This window comes from Salvia hispanica, chromosome 3 (genome assembly GCF_029641045.1).
Source record: "Salvia hispanica isolate PSC_SH4W2 chromosome 3, Shi_PSC_v1, whole genome shotgun sequence".
Classification (NCBI taxonomy): Eukaryota; Viridiplantae; Streptophyta; class Magnoliopsida; order Lamiales; family Lamiaceae; genus Salvia; species Salvia hispanica.
Genome location: NC_142694.1, coordinates 50,606,515 through 50,619,754, shown reverse-complemented (window position 1 = coordinate 50,619,754; position 13,240 = coordinate 50,606,515). Strand labels below are relative to the sequence as shown.

The window sequence follows — 13,240 nt, the reverse complement described above, 5'->3', positions numbered from 1 at the left end:
GGGGCATGATTCCCGGCCGAGGCCCGAAGAAGGGATGCAACATGAGAGACGCGGGCCCGAAGGCCGGCGAGAGACGCGGACCCGAGGGCTGGCGAGCAACACACCCAAGTGCATGGACGCTAAGGCAGCAGCACCTCCATGGAAATTAATTCCACAGAGTTGGCTCCATTGAGAATCGAACACGTGACCTCGTGGACGGATAAGGATTCTAGGCAGAGCCTATCACCATTGAGTCAATGGTGCTCCTTTAAACTAAAGTATGGGTAAACAATATTTATAGTCGCACAGGCCCACCCCCTAAGGGGCCCCTTACTCCAGAAACCCTAATCGGTACTGGCCCACTAAGGAGCCCGTGTCGTAGGATTTTTTGGGAGCCATGTTTCGACTATCGCGGGACACACACACACGCACACTCCCCAAGACTCTCCTCCGGCAAGTTCTATGGTGGTCCCGTACCACCACGTGCCCTTACACGTTGGAGAATCCCAGAGATTGGTACCCCTTTTCGGCATGTTCTACGGTGGGCCTGGAGGCCCGAAACCCCATGCACGGAGAGTTGTTCCAAAGATCTCTGAAGGGCCCGGAGGCCCGACGTGAAGCACATGCACGAGGCATGATTTCGGGCCAAGGCCCGTTAAGGCACCGTGCCCGGAGGCCCGATGGACGCCAAAGGGCCCGGAGGCCCGACGGGAAGCACATGCACGGGGCACGATTTCGGGCCAAGGCCCGTTAAGGCACCGGGCCTGGAGGCCCGATGCGACGCCGAAGGGCCCGGATGCCCGATGGGGAGCACGTGCACGGGGCACGATTGGGCATCTCAATCCTAGTTTGTATCTTGGTATTATTTTATCTAGGAAACCGAACACCACCTATATAAACTACTACTTCCTCCGTCCCAGTTTAAGAGTCTCATTTAGAATTTATCGGATTTGGATATAAAATTTAACCTCATTGTTGATGAAATTTACACTCAAATGCAATTACTTTTATAAAAATAAAACAAAACAAAATCATAAACATACAAAAAGTCAAAAGTCAAAAGGGTTCCACTTTCCACTACCTCACTTCAATTATTACACATTCCAATAACCACTATCTCACTTCAATTATTACACACTCCAATAATTTCTTAAAACTCGTACCCTAACTAAATTGCACTTCTAAACTGGGACCATAATTATTAACAATGTGTATATTGCAAATTTTATTCACGGTGTGCGGATAATTATATGCAAATTCATTTTTCAACCGAACTTTAAATTTGTACTCCGAATTATAATTAATCCAAACGCTAGATGCATTATAATGTGTACTCACATGAGTTTCACCTGCAATTTAAAATAAAAAAATTGTCAATTTTTCAAATCTAAAATATACAATTACCTCGAAACAAATTGAATTTACAAAATTTAAAAATATAACGTAGACTTGTAATATTATTTGTTGAACATATCTTTTTAGCCTCAAAAGAAACAAAAGTCATATTTAAATCATTGTTATCATATTGGTCTAGTCTATGTACAATATATTGAGACTGTATTCACCTCTTGTACACGGCTCACTTAATTTTCCGAAAACTAATTAACGTCACTTTATTATTACATGGCCCATTTGTTTGGCGTGGGAACGGCCCATCCAGTGATTGCACAAATTTCCTCATCAACATGTCACCATGCCTCAACTACATCTTCTGAATCTCTTCATCCCCCTCTCCTCCAATTTGATTTCACCCCGTTGTGAGTTAAATGATTCTCCCATGCGTTTTCTTCACCTATATACAAGAAACAATGACGGACCCATGAATTGAAACTCGTGGGGTCGAACACAATAGAATATAATAATAAATAATTATTTTAAAAATGTTTAAAATAAATATTTTATTTTCTTACTTAAATCTTTGTTTTTTAAGTTATATTTAAATATTTAAATATTTATAAAATTTTAAAAAAAAATAAATAAAAGAAGAATGTAATGAAAATTATCATTAATAAAATATTTAAATAAAATATAATTACTTTTAATTATCTATAACTATTTAAACTTTATCACATTAAGAGAGAGGAGTAGGCCCAATTATTTCGCCCATTTCATACTAAGTCTTCTTCTCCATCTATTCTTCCCACTGGCGTTGCCGCTGAGGCCTCCATCTTCCTCTCAATCTCTCTCATCTATTCTTTCAAGTGTTATACTCTACGACTCTACCCGTTTTATTTCCGGCAAAGGGTGAAGAATTGCGGTGGATGTCTGTAGCTTGGCGTCAAGACGGAGCTCCGTGGGGTCGAAGGTGGAGTTGCGCCGGATCTCGGAGGTCCATCAATGGAGTTTCCGGCAGCTCTCAGCGGACGACCGTGGGGTCGGTCGACCCCACTCGACCCCACCTAGGTTCGTCATTGCACATTGCTCAAGATCGAGACACCAAATATGACAGCATATAAAGGATAATAACTTTTCAAAGAAAAATAAAGATCATACACACCATTATTAAAATTAAGCAAAAGAAATATATATAAAAACTAAAAACCATTTCGGACTAACAAAATGCAAAAAGAATCCTACTCCGTAATTCATAAATAGGGGTAACTGCTTTTAGAGTCACCAACTTTCCATGAATTCCGGTTTTTCCCACGAACTTTAAAAAGTTCGTGTAATGTCACGAACTTTATTGTCGGTTGCCATTTTCCCATGTCAAGTTTTTCAGTCTGATTCAAACTGTTTGTTTCCTATTAAAACAATGTCCAAATTCTTTTATCTTACTATCGTTATCTTTGTCTTTGAAATGGCTTCACGTGGATATCTTGTACGCCTCAATCGGAACTCGGATGAAGAAGTTATGACCATTATGATAGTACAAGGTCACACAAAGGTCGCAACCTTCATCAAATGGCCATAACTTCTTCACCCGAGTTCCGATCGAGGCGTACAAGGTACCCACGCGAAGGTATTTCAAAGACGAAGATAACAATAGTAAGATAAAAGAATTTGGACATTGTCTTAATAGGAAACGAGCAGTTTGAATCAGACTGGAAAACTTGACATGGGAAAATGGCAACCGACAATAAACTTTTTAAAGTTCGTGGGAAAAAGCGGAATTCATGGAAAGTTGGTGACTTTAAAAGCAGTTACCCCTTCATAAATATTGGTAAACTTTATTATAATACTCCTTCCGTCTCATTGAAGATGACTCACTTTCCTTTTTTGTTTGTCCCAATCAAGATGACCCATTACTTAAAATGGAAACACCTTTATCTCTACTTTATTCCCTCTTTCTTACTTTACTCTCTCCTCTTAACACACAAAATATAACTGCATAAAATCACGTGCCGCCCAAGAAATGGGGTCATCTGAGTACTAACTTTTTATTAGTACTACTCCCTCTGTTCCACAAAAGATTTTCACACTTGTGGGACGGCACGAGATTTTAGGAGGTTTTATTTTGTGTGTTAAACGGAGAGAGAAAATATAATTTTTATATTCATGTGAGAAAAAAAAATTTTCAAAAGGGGAAATGTGATATATTTTGTGGGACAAACTAAAAAAAAGTGTAACATCTTTTGTCGGACAAAGGGAGTATTATACTAATCTCACCAATTATACAAAAAATAAAAAATTACTCCCTCCATTCTATAGTAATGGAGGCAATTCTTTTGGCACGAAGATTAAAAAAAATTGTGTTAGGTGAGTTAAGTAAAAGGAGAGTAAAGATGAAAATGAAAAAGACAGAGAGATGTAGAGAGAATAAAGTAAGAGAGTAAAAATGTGTTGACTTTTACTAAAAAGGGAAATGACTTTATTATTATGGAACGAAGGGAAATCTTTTAAAATCGCCACCCATCAAATTAAAATAAACAATAAATTGATTAATTATCACTAAATACGGAGTATATTAAATCTAAAATATTTATTTTCTTTCTCTTCAATCTTCATCACCGGCGCGTTCATCTGAGTTTTACGCATTGTATAAATAGGGATTAGGGTCTGATTGTACAAACTTAATCGAGTGATTCAGAAATAAAAATTCTCTCCTTTTATCTCAGTTTTGTTTCTTCTCTTCTTCAAGTTTGTTGTTGGTTGTTGAGTAATGTTGAGATTGAACACTTTCTACATAATCCATTGCCTCAATTCGAAAATACAACAAACCCAGTTCACGAAGCCCATTCCCTCCGATTCCACCAAAACCGTCGACCTCTACCACCATCCGCCGCCCGTCTCGAGCCCATGTCGTCAACTTCCTGGCCAATTCAATTTCCTTGCAGATGACCGAAACTCAATCAATTTATATGCAAACCCGAAATTAACTAAATAGTAACATGTATATGCGAATTCTTCAGGCACCCTCTTTCCTCTCAATTCGATTTTTCCTTTTGATTTAGCTTCATCGATGGCACAACTCGCTGCTTAATTTTCCAGGAATGACGATCTACTCGTCCGCCCCGGATGCTGCTTATTTAGTTTCCAGCGCTTCTCCGTCTTCTGGACAGAGCGAGGTGATAGCTGGAGCTGGTTGGGACCGAGCGCAGAGGCATTGAAAAGCGAGCGCGAATGGTGGGAAATGTTCGTCCGCTGGCCGTTTGAATAAGAGAAAATTATAGTATTGCGTAGTAGTTCTAATTCTGTTCTGTGTATCAGTTCTTCTAATATTTATAATAGTGTTCAAACTGCCTGTGTAAGCCACTTATTGGGAAGAACTGCAAAATAATTTCTTGGGAAGAAGCAAAATTTTTAGAGAAGATACAAAAGTGTATTATGCATACATATACAGTTATATACACGCAGTTACTCATTGCTGTAGCCCTATTAGCTTGTGCAGCTTTACAGAGAATGATCCAGCCAAAATCGGGAGGAGATCCTCTGCAGTATTGGGAAACACAGCATCATGTGCTGTGGTTTAAACGCAGCTGGTAGGGAATGAAACGCAGCAAATGCTGCAAATTTTCTTTTTTATAATAATACTCCACTATGTTTATTTCATACTCCGTTAAAATATTTTTTTCATTTAAATATTTATAACTATTTGTAAAATTTAATTAGTTTGATAATTTAAAATACTTACCGAGACCAAGTATCTATCAATTAAATATTCATAAAAATTTAGTTAGATTGCTAAATTAAAAATACTTATCGATTCTAATTAGAATATTCTGATGAAGTAAATATCAACCACCTAAAGTGCTCGGAATATGCTTGGTATTTTCCGTTAACCGAGCACTTTCATCCTTTATATCGAGCACTTTGTTGTGCGGTAATCAGCCATTTTTTGGAGTGTAAGTATCGTATCATTGGTTTTTGTTTTTATTTTAGTTATATATTACCCCTTCCGTCTCATGATAGATGTCATACTTTCCTTTTTAGTTTTTCTTATAAAAAATGTTACATTTCCATTTTAAAAAAAAGTTTACTCTCACTTAATATAAAAATTATATATTTGTTCTCTATTTAACACACAAAACAAAACCTCCTAAAATATGTATCATCCCGCAAGTATGACATCTTTTGTGAGACAAGGGGAGTACTATGTTTTTAAAAAAATAAAAATATCAAATAAAAATTTAAATCCTATAATGGATGATATGATAATTAGAATTGCTACCTATTTTAATTCATCAATTTTACTAAATTTTACAATATTTGTGAATATTTTAAAAAATATTTCAATATAAAATAAAAAGAGAAATTTGTTGCGCTTCAATTCATGTATATGATGCGTCTAAACCAAATTTTATCAAACAAACTAAATTTTACAATAGTTAATATTTTAACGGAGTATGAAATAAACATAGTGGAGTATTATTATAAAAAAGAAAATTTGCAGCATTTGCTGCGTTTCATTCCCTACCAGCTGCGTTTAAACCACAACGTATGATGCTGTGTTTCCCAACACTGCAGAGGATCTCCTCCCGCCAAAATCACCTCCCAAAAACTGTCACTGAAAGATTTTATATTAAAATAGTACTCCCTCCTCTCGGATAATTCGTCCCACTTTGATCGGACACGGGTTTTAAGAAATTTAATGGAAAGTGAGTTGAAAAAGTTGGTGGGATGTGGGCCCTACTTTTAAAGTATTAGTTTTATAATAAAATGTGAATAGGAATGAGTTAGTGGAATATGGGGTTCACTACCAAAAATGGTAAAAGTGAAGTGAGACAAATTATGTGAGACGGAGCAAAATGGAATATTTGGACGAATTATCTAAGACGGAGGGAGTACTCCGAATTAACTTAGTGGAATATCTACGTGTCAAAAAAGTGTTAAGATCCCTATAAATAGCCTTACAAGAAATTTTGTTCCCTCTTCCATCTTGATGTTTATTGTTGCGATGTACTACTAACACAACTAATATTTCATGTATTTTTCATATGAGTTTCATGTGTATTGATCAGAAAAGAAGAAAATAAATTTCAATCCAGTTCTTTTGATGCATAAATGCTGCTACTACTAATGTGGTGTCTTATTTTTTTTATGTTTCTAAGTTTTCTTTTAGTTTTATCTATTCCTTTGCAAAACAATAGAGCCATATGTCGAGCTGATGTGTACTCTCTTTGTTTCTTCATAGTTGGGTTATTTTTTCATTTAGGAAAGTTCGTTGAGTCATTTTTATATATAGTAGTATATAGTACTAATAGTTTACATTTTTTCTTATTCTTACTTTACTCTTTCTTACTTTATTTCTCTATTTTATTCACTTTTTATTTATTATTTTTTTATTTTTTTATCTCTCTTACTTTTTTATTTAATTTATCTATTTAACACATTAAATAATAAATATTTATTTATTAAATTTAGCGCTGAAAAGTTTTACCTCAATTATAAGAAAACAGAGAAAGTATTTGATATCCATCATGACTGAAAAATGGATTAGATATTGTATATATAATAATGTGTAATTCTATTTCTTAAAGAATGTACAAAGTGATTGACATAATTTCTTAAAGATGTGCAAAGCGTGTGACGGAGACGTAAAAAAGGTGGTGTTTGATATAACTATTCTTACAACCAATCTTTTTCTAGGAACATTAAAATGGAGCCTACAATTTTTTACAGCTTAAATATTTTCTTGGTGATCAATAATAGGGGAAAATTTGTAGAGCCAAAAACACATAAATAGGACAGATTCACTGTGAGAGGAAATATAAATGGAGCCAAAACACATTTTGAGCAAAAATCTTATCATACTCATGGATTTATAGGAACGTGATAAAATGCAAACTGTAAATATTGCACATACTCTAAACTTTAATCTGGACAGTTAGAAAATATCAACAAATGATAAAATAATAGCAACAAAAAATGCCAATACAATGTCAACGGTTGATGCCGTGTTGAAATTGTGTTGACATTGTATTGACATTGTGTTAACATCAAAATCTTAAAATATTACACTATGTTGATATTGTATTGATACTATATTGAAAAGTTTGGAGTTTATACAATATATGAGTTTGCATTTTATCAGAGCATCCACAATGGATGCCCTAGTGAGAGTCCTAGTATTTGCCACATCAGCATGCCCTATCTTTCTGCAATGGTGGAGCCCTAGTGGATGCCCTATCTCTTATCCACTTTTCATTTCAATCTTAAATCATTATTTTTTAATTTTATTTTTAATTAAAATAAAATACAAAAATATATTATACTCCCTCCGACCTCCATTAAGAGTCACACTTTTCCATTTCGGTCTGTCCCCAATTAAGAGTCACACTTCATTTTTACCATAAATAGTAAGTAGGTCCCACATTCCACTAACTCAATTCACTCACATTTTATTATAAAACCAATATAAAAAAATGAGTCTCACATTCCACTAACTTTTTCAACCAACTTTTCTTTACATTTCTTAAAACCCGTGCCCGGTCAAAGAGTGACTCCTAATAGGGGACGGAGGGAGTATTAAACACCACAAATGCAAAAAAAAAAAAAACTACATTACTTAATTTAAAAGTGAAACTACATCATACTTAGCTAAAATAAAACTACATTAAAACTAAAATACTAAATTAAAAAAAATCAAACTAGTCATCTAAATTTGGTGTGTGAAAAGTGAAGAAAAATAGAATATTTATAGTGTTTTTAATTAGGATTTAAATAATTTTTTTTTAAAAAAAACGAAAATTATCGGGCTCGGGCATCGGCCTGCAATGGGCGCCCGATCTCACGCCCGATGGATCGGACGAGAGATGGGGCGCGACCGAACTCTCGGTCATCCTCGGGCATACCCGAGACTTGCAATGGATGCCCGATCATGCCCGAGCCCGATCTCGGTCGATCGGGCGTAAGATCGGACATTCATTGTGGATGCTCTCACTACCCTTGATCTATAAATATAGGATCTCAGTACTCGAAAAATGAATCCTCAAATTATGTATATTTGAACGTGAATTTTTATTATGCTAAAACTTGAAGAATTGGAGAGATCCGTACTCGATAAATACTGCTATAATATATATATATAGTCCGTGCATCGCACGGGTGGTCAACTAGTTTAGAATAACTCACGAGATTAGTCCAACAATAACCCAAAAGCCATATTTTATTTCCTACTTAAAAAACTTTACAATAATTTTGAATATGGAGTCTTTTAACTCCAACTCCAAAGAATGAGAGTAATTTACATGATAATATTATATATAAAGTGGAGTAATAAGTAAAAGAGAAGAGTAGAGAATTTGAAGCAACAGGATTGAAGAAACACGAAATGCCTAAGTCCTACAAATCCGCTGTTCAAAAGGAAGTCATGCAACAAGGCCTTGTCATTCTGTTACACGCCTTCTTTATTACCCCACGCTTTATGTTATTCACACATTTTTCGTTATGGCAAGAAGCCCACAGGAGGAGTACCTTTCACCTGAGATCGTGAACCGGGGCGTTGAGGGCTCCGGACCCTACGCGGGCTCCCCTAGCTTCTCTGTAAGGGTGCACCGTGGCCTGCCCGATTTCCTCAGCTCCGTCAACCTCAAATACGTGAAGCTCGGGTACGGGTATCTCATCAACCACGGCTTCTATTTCGCGTGGCTCCCGATTCTCCTGCTCCTTTTTGGCACACAAGTGGGCAAGCTAACATGGGATGTTTTCCATTTGGAATGCTACAACCTTGTTAACACACTTGTTTTTATTGGATTTTTGACCTTGTTTCTATATGTATGTCTTGATTTAACTCCTCGTGCCATTTATCTCGTCGATTTCGCATGCTATCTCCCACCAAATGACCTCAAGGTATGTGTTTGAGATCCTCTCAATTTATGACACTAATACTACTACTACCTCCGTCCACCAAAAATAGAAATAGTCGTGTATGACACTAATTTTAATGTACAATTGGTAAAGTAAGAGAGAAATATCGTTAGTGGAATGTGAGGTCCACATTATTAGTAGTATTCAAATGTTTAAAACATTCCATATTTAGAAATTGAGCTAATTTGATGGGCGACCTAAAACGGTAAAAGTGGTTTATTTTTACCATTATGATATATAAGTAAGATCATGCAATGTCATGGTGTTAACCAGATCACAAGAGATGAATACCTAGAACTAGCCAAGAAATCGGGGCAGTTCAACGAGAAAGCGCTCGAATTCCAGCAGCGAGTTCTCAAGACTTCCGGGATAGGCGACGAGACATACCTTCCACGAGTGGTGTTCCGGCCGGGCTACACAAAAGACCTGAGCGTGGGGAGGGAGGAGGCGGCAGCATCCATGTTTGGCGCGGTGGATGAGCTCATCGCCACCACGGGCATCCGCCCCAAAGACATAAGGATTCTAATAGTCAACTGTGGGGTACTCAACACCACCCCGTCCCTCTCAGCCATGGTGATCAACCGCTACAAGCTGAGGCATACCATCCAGAGCTACAACCTAGGTGGCATGGGCTGTGCCGCTGGCATAACCGCAGTGGACCTCGCTGACGACCTCTTGAAAGCCTACCCGGGCTCGTACGCCTTGATAGTCAGCACAGAGGTTGTCAGCTTCACCTGGTATGGCGGGAACGAGCTGGACATGCTGCTCCCCAACTGCTTCTTCCGGATGGGGGCCGCCGCCGTGCTGCTCTCCAACAACCGCCTCGAGCGGTTGCGGTCAAAATATCAACTAAACCATGTAAGTGGTCCACTTTGCCACACAGGCCCAGTCCAAACCAGGGCTCTGATACCACGGGGAGAGTTCTTTTATGGGGCAATTACCAAAATGCCCTTATAATATATTGTTTGCACATTTTCTAATTCTGTTCTTACCTTTGTGCAGGTGGTACGGACGCACAAAGGAATGGACGACCGGAGCTATAGGAGCATACAGCTCAAGGAAGACGCGGGAGGAAAGCAAGGACTGTCAGTGAGCAAAGATGTGGTGGAAGTGGGAGGGCATGCTCTGAAGGCCAACATTACCACACTAGGGCCACTGGTGCTGCCTGTTTCCGAGCAGTTACATTTTTTCAAGTCGCTGGTGTGGAAGAAGAGCAGCTCGTCCAAGCCCTACATCCCCGACTACAAGCTGGCGTTCGAGCACGTGTGCATACTGGCGACGAGCAGGAAAGCGCTGGACGAGATGCAGAAGAACCTGGACCTGACAGACGAGTACATGGAGGCGTCAAGAAAGACGTTGGAGCGGTTTGGCAACACGTCGAGCAGCAGCATCTGGTATGAGCTTGCTTACTTGGAAGCCAAGAGCAAGATCAAGAAAGGGGACAGGGTGTGGCAGCTGGCTCTGGGCTCCGGCTTCAAGTGTAACAGTGCTGTATGGAAAGCTATCAGAACTGTTAAGCATCACAACAGAAACCCATGGAAGGAGAATTGAACTATCAATTTACAAGGCAGCATCATATATCTATCTACTTAGATAAAAACATTCAATAAACTTAATTAATTTCATGGATAGTGGTATGAGTTTACTGCCCACTCTACTTTCTGATTGTAAAACTATTTCATTATTGATGTTAATTTTTCAGTGTAACTTTCTTCTGGAAATTAAATACGGAGTATTGCTAAACAATTCTTTATTGCTAAGAATCTGGTAAATACGAGCTTAATAAATTCCAATGTTTGCTCTTAAATTTCTCGACGGAGTAACTCATCTTGATAAATACGGTCCCTTATAATTTGTCACCTGATCTGGCACGAGTTTTTAGAAATGTAATAGAAAATGAGTTGAAAAAGTTAGTGTCATCACGTCATGTATGTCAGACTTTTATATATTAGTTTTATAATAAAATGTGAGTGAGATTGAGTTAATGGAATGTGAGGTTCATTACCAAAAATGATAAAAGTGAAAAGTGACAAATTTTTAGGGATAGAAGTAAATGGAAATAAGTGACAAAATTTCAGAGATGGAGAGAGTAATTAAATAAAATTCGATTCTTCACGCAAAACTTCACAATAATTTCTGTGATCAAGCATGAGTTATGTGATTTATCAATCACTTGCACACCTCCTAACATGAAAAATAAAAATGATATAGAATTCACTAAAGTGTACCCCATTCGTTAGCCATTAAATTTCTTATTTTTCTTTTTTCGTCCGTCCGCCAATGCATGAATCATTAAATTTTTACAATTTTTGACAAATGATCCATATATTCAACTAACTCAATACTCACATTTTATTATAAAATGAATATAGGTGAATGGTTTTATGGTTTAGGTTTTAGGGTTTAGGGCTAAGTAATTTTTAGTATTTTCATTTAGAAAATAAAAAAATTACTTAAATTCGAGCCATAAAAATTGCGAAAAGGATCTCCTACTCCATCCCTACACCAATACTAACAACACAATAAAATAGTGGTAAATACACTATTCATACAAAATGTATCACACTTGTTTCAAATTGATAAAGAAAGTTTCAAAGTTATCATAACTAATACAAAAAATCAGTTGACGTTCATTTTAATACAAATCATAACCACAATCTTAACTCCATTAATTATATGCTTATGTGGCATTTGACTCATCAAATAAATAAAAAAAATTAGAAATTATGGGAAATTTATCATGAACTCTCTGTTCCCTTTAGAGAAGTGACTCGAGCAAGACAAGCAATACCTCCATGAAACATCTCTATCTCTCTCGTTTTCTAATCTGTGCTAAATAAAATGGTGTATATGGTCGCTCGTAGCATTTGGTAGTACTTGGGAATGGGAGGTACAGAGCCTAAATGTGCCTAGTTCTTGTTGGGAGTTAATATATGTCTTTATGTTTGGAGTTCTTGATAATATTGGTGTTTCGTCACCTCTTGAAATTTAAATAGAGCTTTTTTTTCCATTATCATATTTATTTTCTCTGATTTATTGAACCGTGTAGCGTAGCAGTGTGAGGTTGTTTTTTTTGTTTTTTTATGTGGATGGCCACAGTGACGGATTTGAAGGGTCGAGGGGGTCGGCAGACTCCCTCCCTTGCCACTAGTACCGCCGGAGTCGGGGTTCGGAGTTGCATTTGACTCCACGACAGATCCAATTCGATCCCCCGGCCCTACTGAGAATGTGGCATATGGAGTTGCACTGTTGCCGACTGTGAACTGTGAAGAAATAAGCATTAGTTTGCTATTGAAGAGGACGATGAATAATGAAGTTTCAGGAGCGCTGGTCTGTTATAGAAGACAGTCTAATGTTTTGGGTTACTAGTTTTGCTCGTCGGTCACTGGATGGAGAGTTTTATCTTTTTGTTGATGGCACGCGAAGATTCTAATCTGTACAGTAGATTATTTGAGATAGGAGTACATATTATTATTATTATTATTATTATTATTATTATTATTATTATTATTATTATTATTATTATTATTATTATTATTATTATTATTATTATTATTATTATTATTATTATTATTATTATTATTATTATTATTATTATTATTATTATTATTATTATTATTATTATTATTATTATTATTATTATTATTATTATTATTATTATTATTATTATTATTATTATTATTATTATTATTATTATTATTATTATTATTATTATTATTATTATTATTATTATTATTATTATTATTATTATTATTATTATTATTATTATTATTATTATTATTATTATTATTATTATTATTATTATTATTATTATTATTATTATTATTATTATTATTATTATTATTATTATTATTATTATTATTATTATTATTATTATTATTATTATTATTATTATTATTATTATTATTATTATTATTATTATTATTATTATTATTATTATTATTATTATTATTATTATTATTATTATTATTATTATTATTATTATTATTATTATTATTATTATTATTATTATTAT

At 35.8% G+C, this 13,240-nt stretch overlaps 1 protein-coding gene across 1 annotated transcript; it reads left to right on the top strand.

The window, feature by feature from the left end:
• Positions 1–8,801: 8,801 nt before the first annotated feature.
• LOC125185347 (3-ketoacyl-CoA synthase 10-like) lies at positions 8,802–10,971 on the top strand. Its single transcript, XM_048081871.2, has 3 exons — positions 8,802–9,207; positions 9,499–10,083; positions 10,228–10,971. Exons 1-3 carry the CDS (start codon positions 8,806–8,808, stop codon positions 10,774–10,776), a joined length of 1,536 nt encoding a protein of 511 aa, XP_047937828.2. The 5' UTR covers positions 8,802–8,805; the 3' UTR covers positions 10,777–10,971.
• The last annotated feature ends 2,269 nt before the right edge of the window (positions 10,972–13,240 follow it).

What these genes read in the sequence shown, in the direction of transcription:
- LOC125185347 (XM_048081871.2), top strand. Translation starts at nt 8,806, where the DNA reads ATGGCAAGAAGCCCACAGGAGGAGTACCTTTCACCTGAGATCGTGAAC. An exon ending in TCCCACCAAATGACCTCAAG is followed by an intron (nt 9,208 to 9,498) that starts GTATGTGTTTGA and finishes GGTGTTAACCAG; the next exon opens with ATCACAAGAGATGAATACCT. An exon ending in CAAAATATCAACTAAACCAT is followed by an intron (nt 10,084 to 10,227) that starts GTAAGTGGTCCA and finishes ACCTTTGTGCAG; the next exon opens with GTGGTACGGACGCACAAAGG.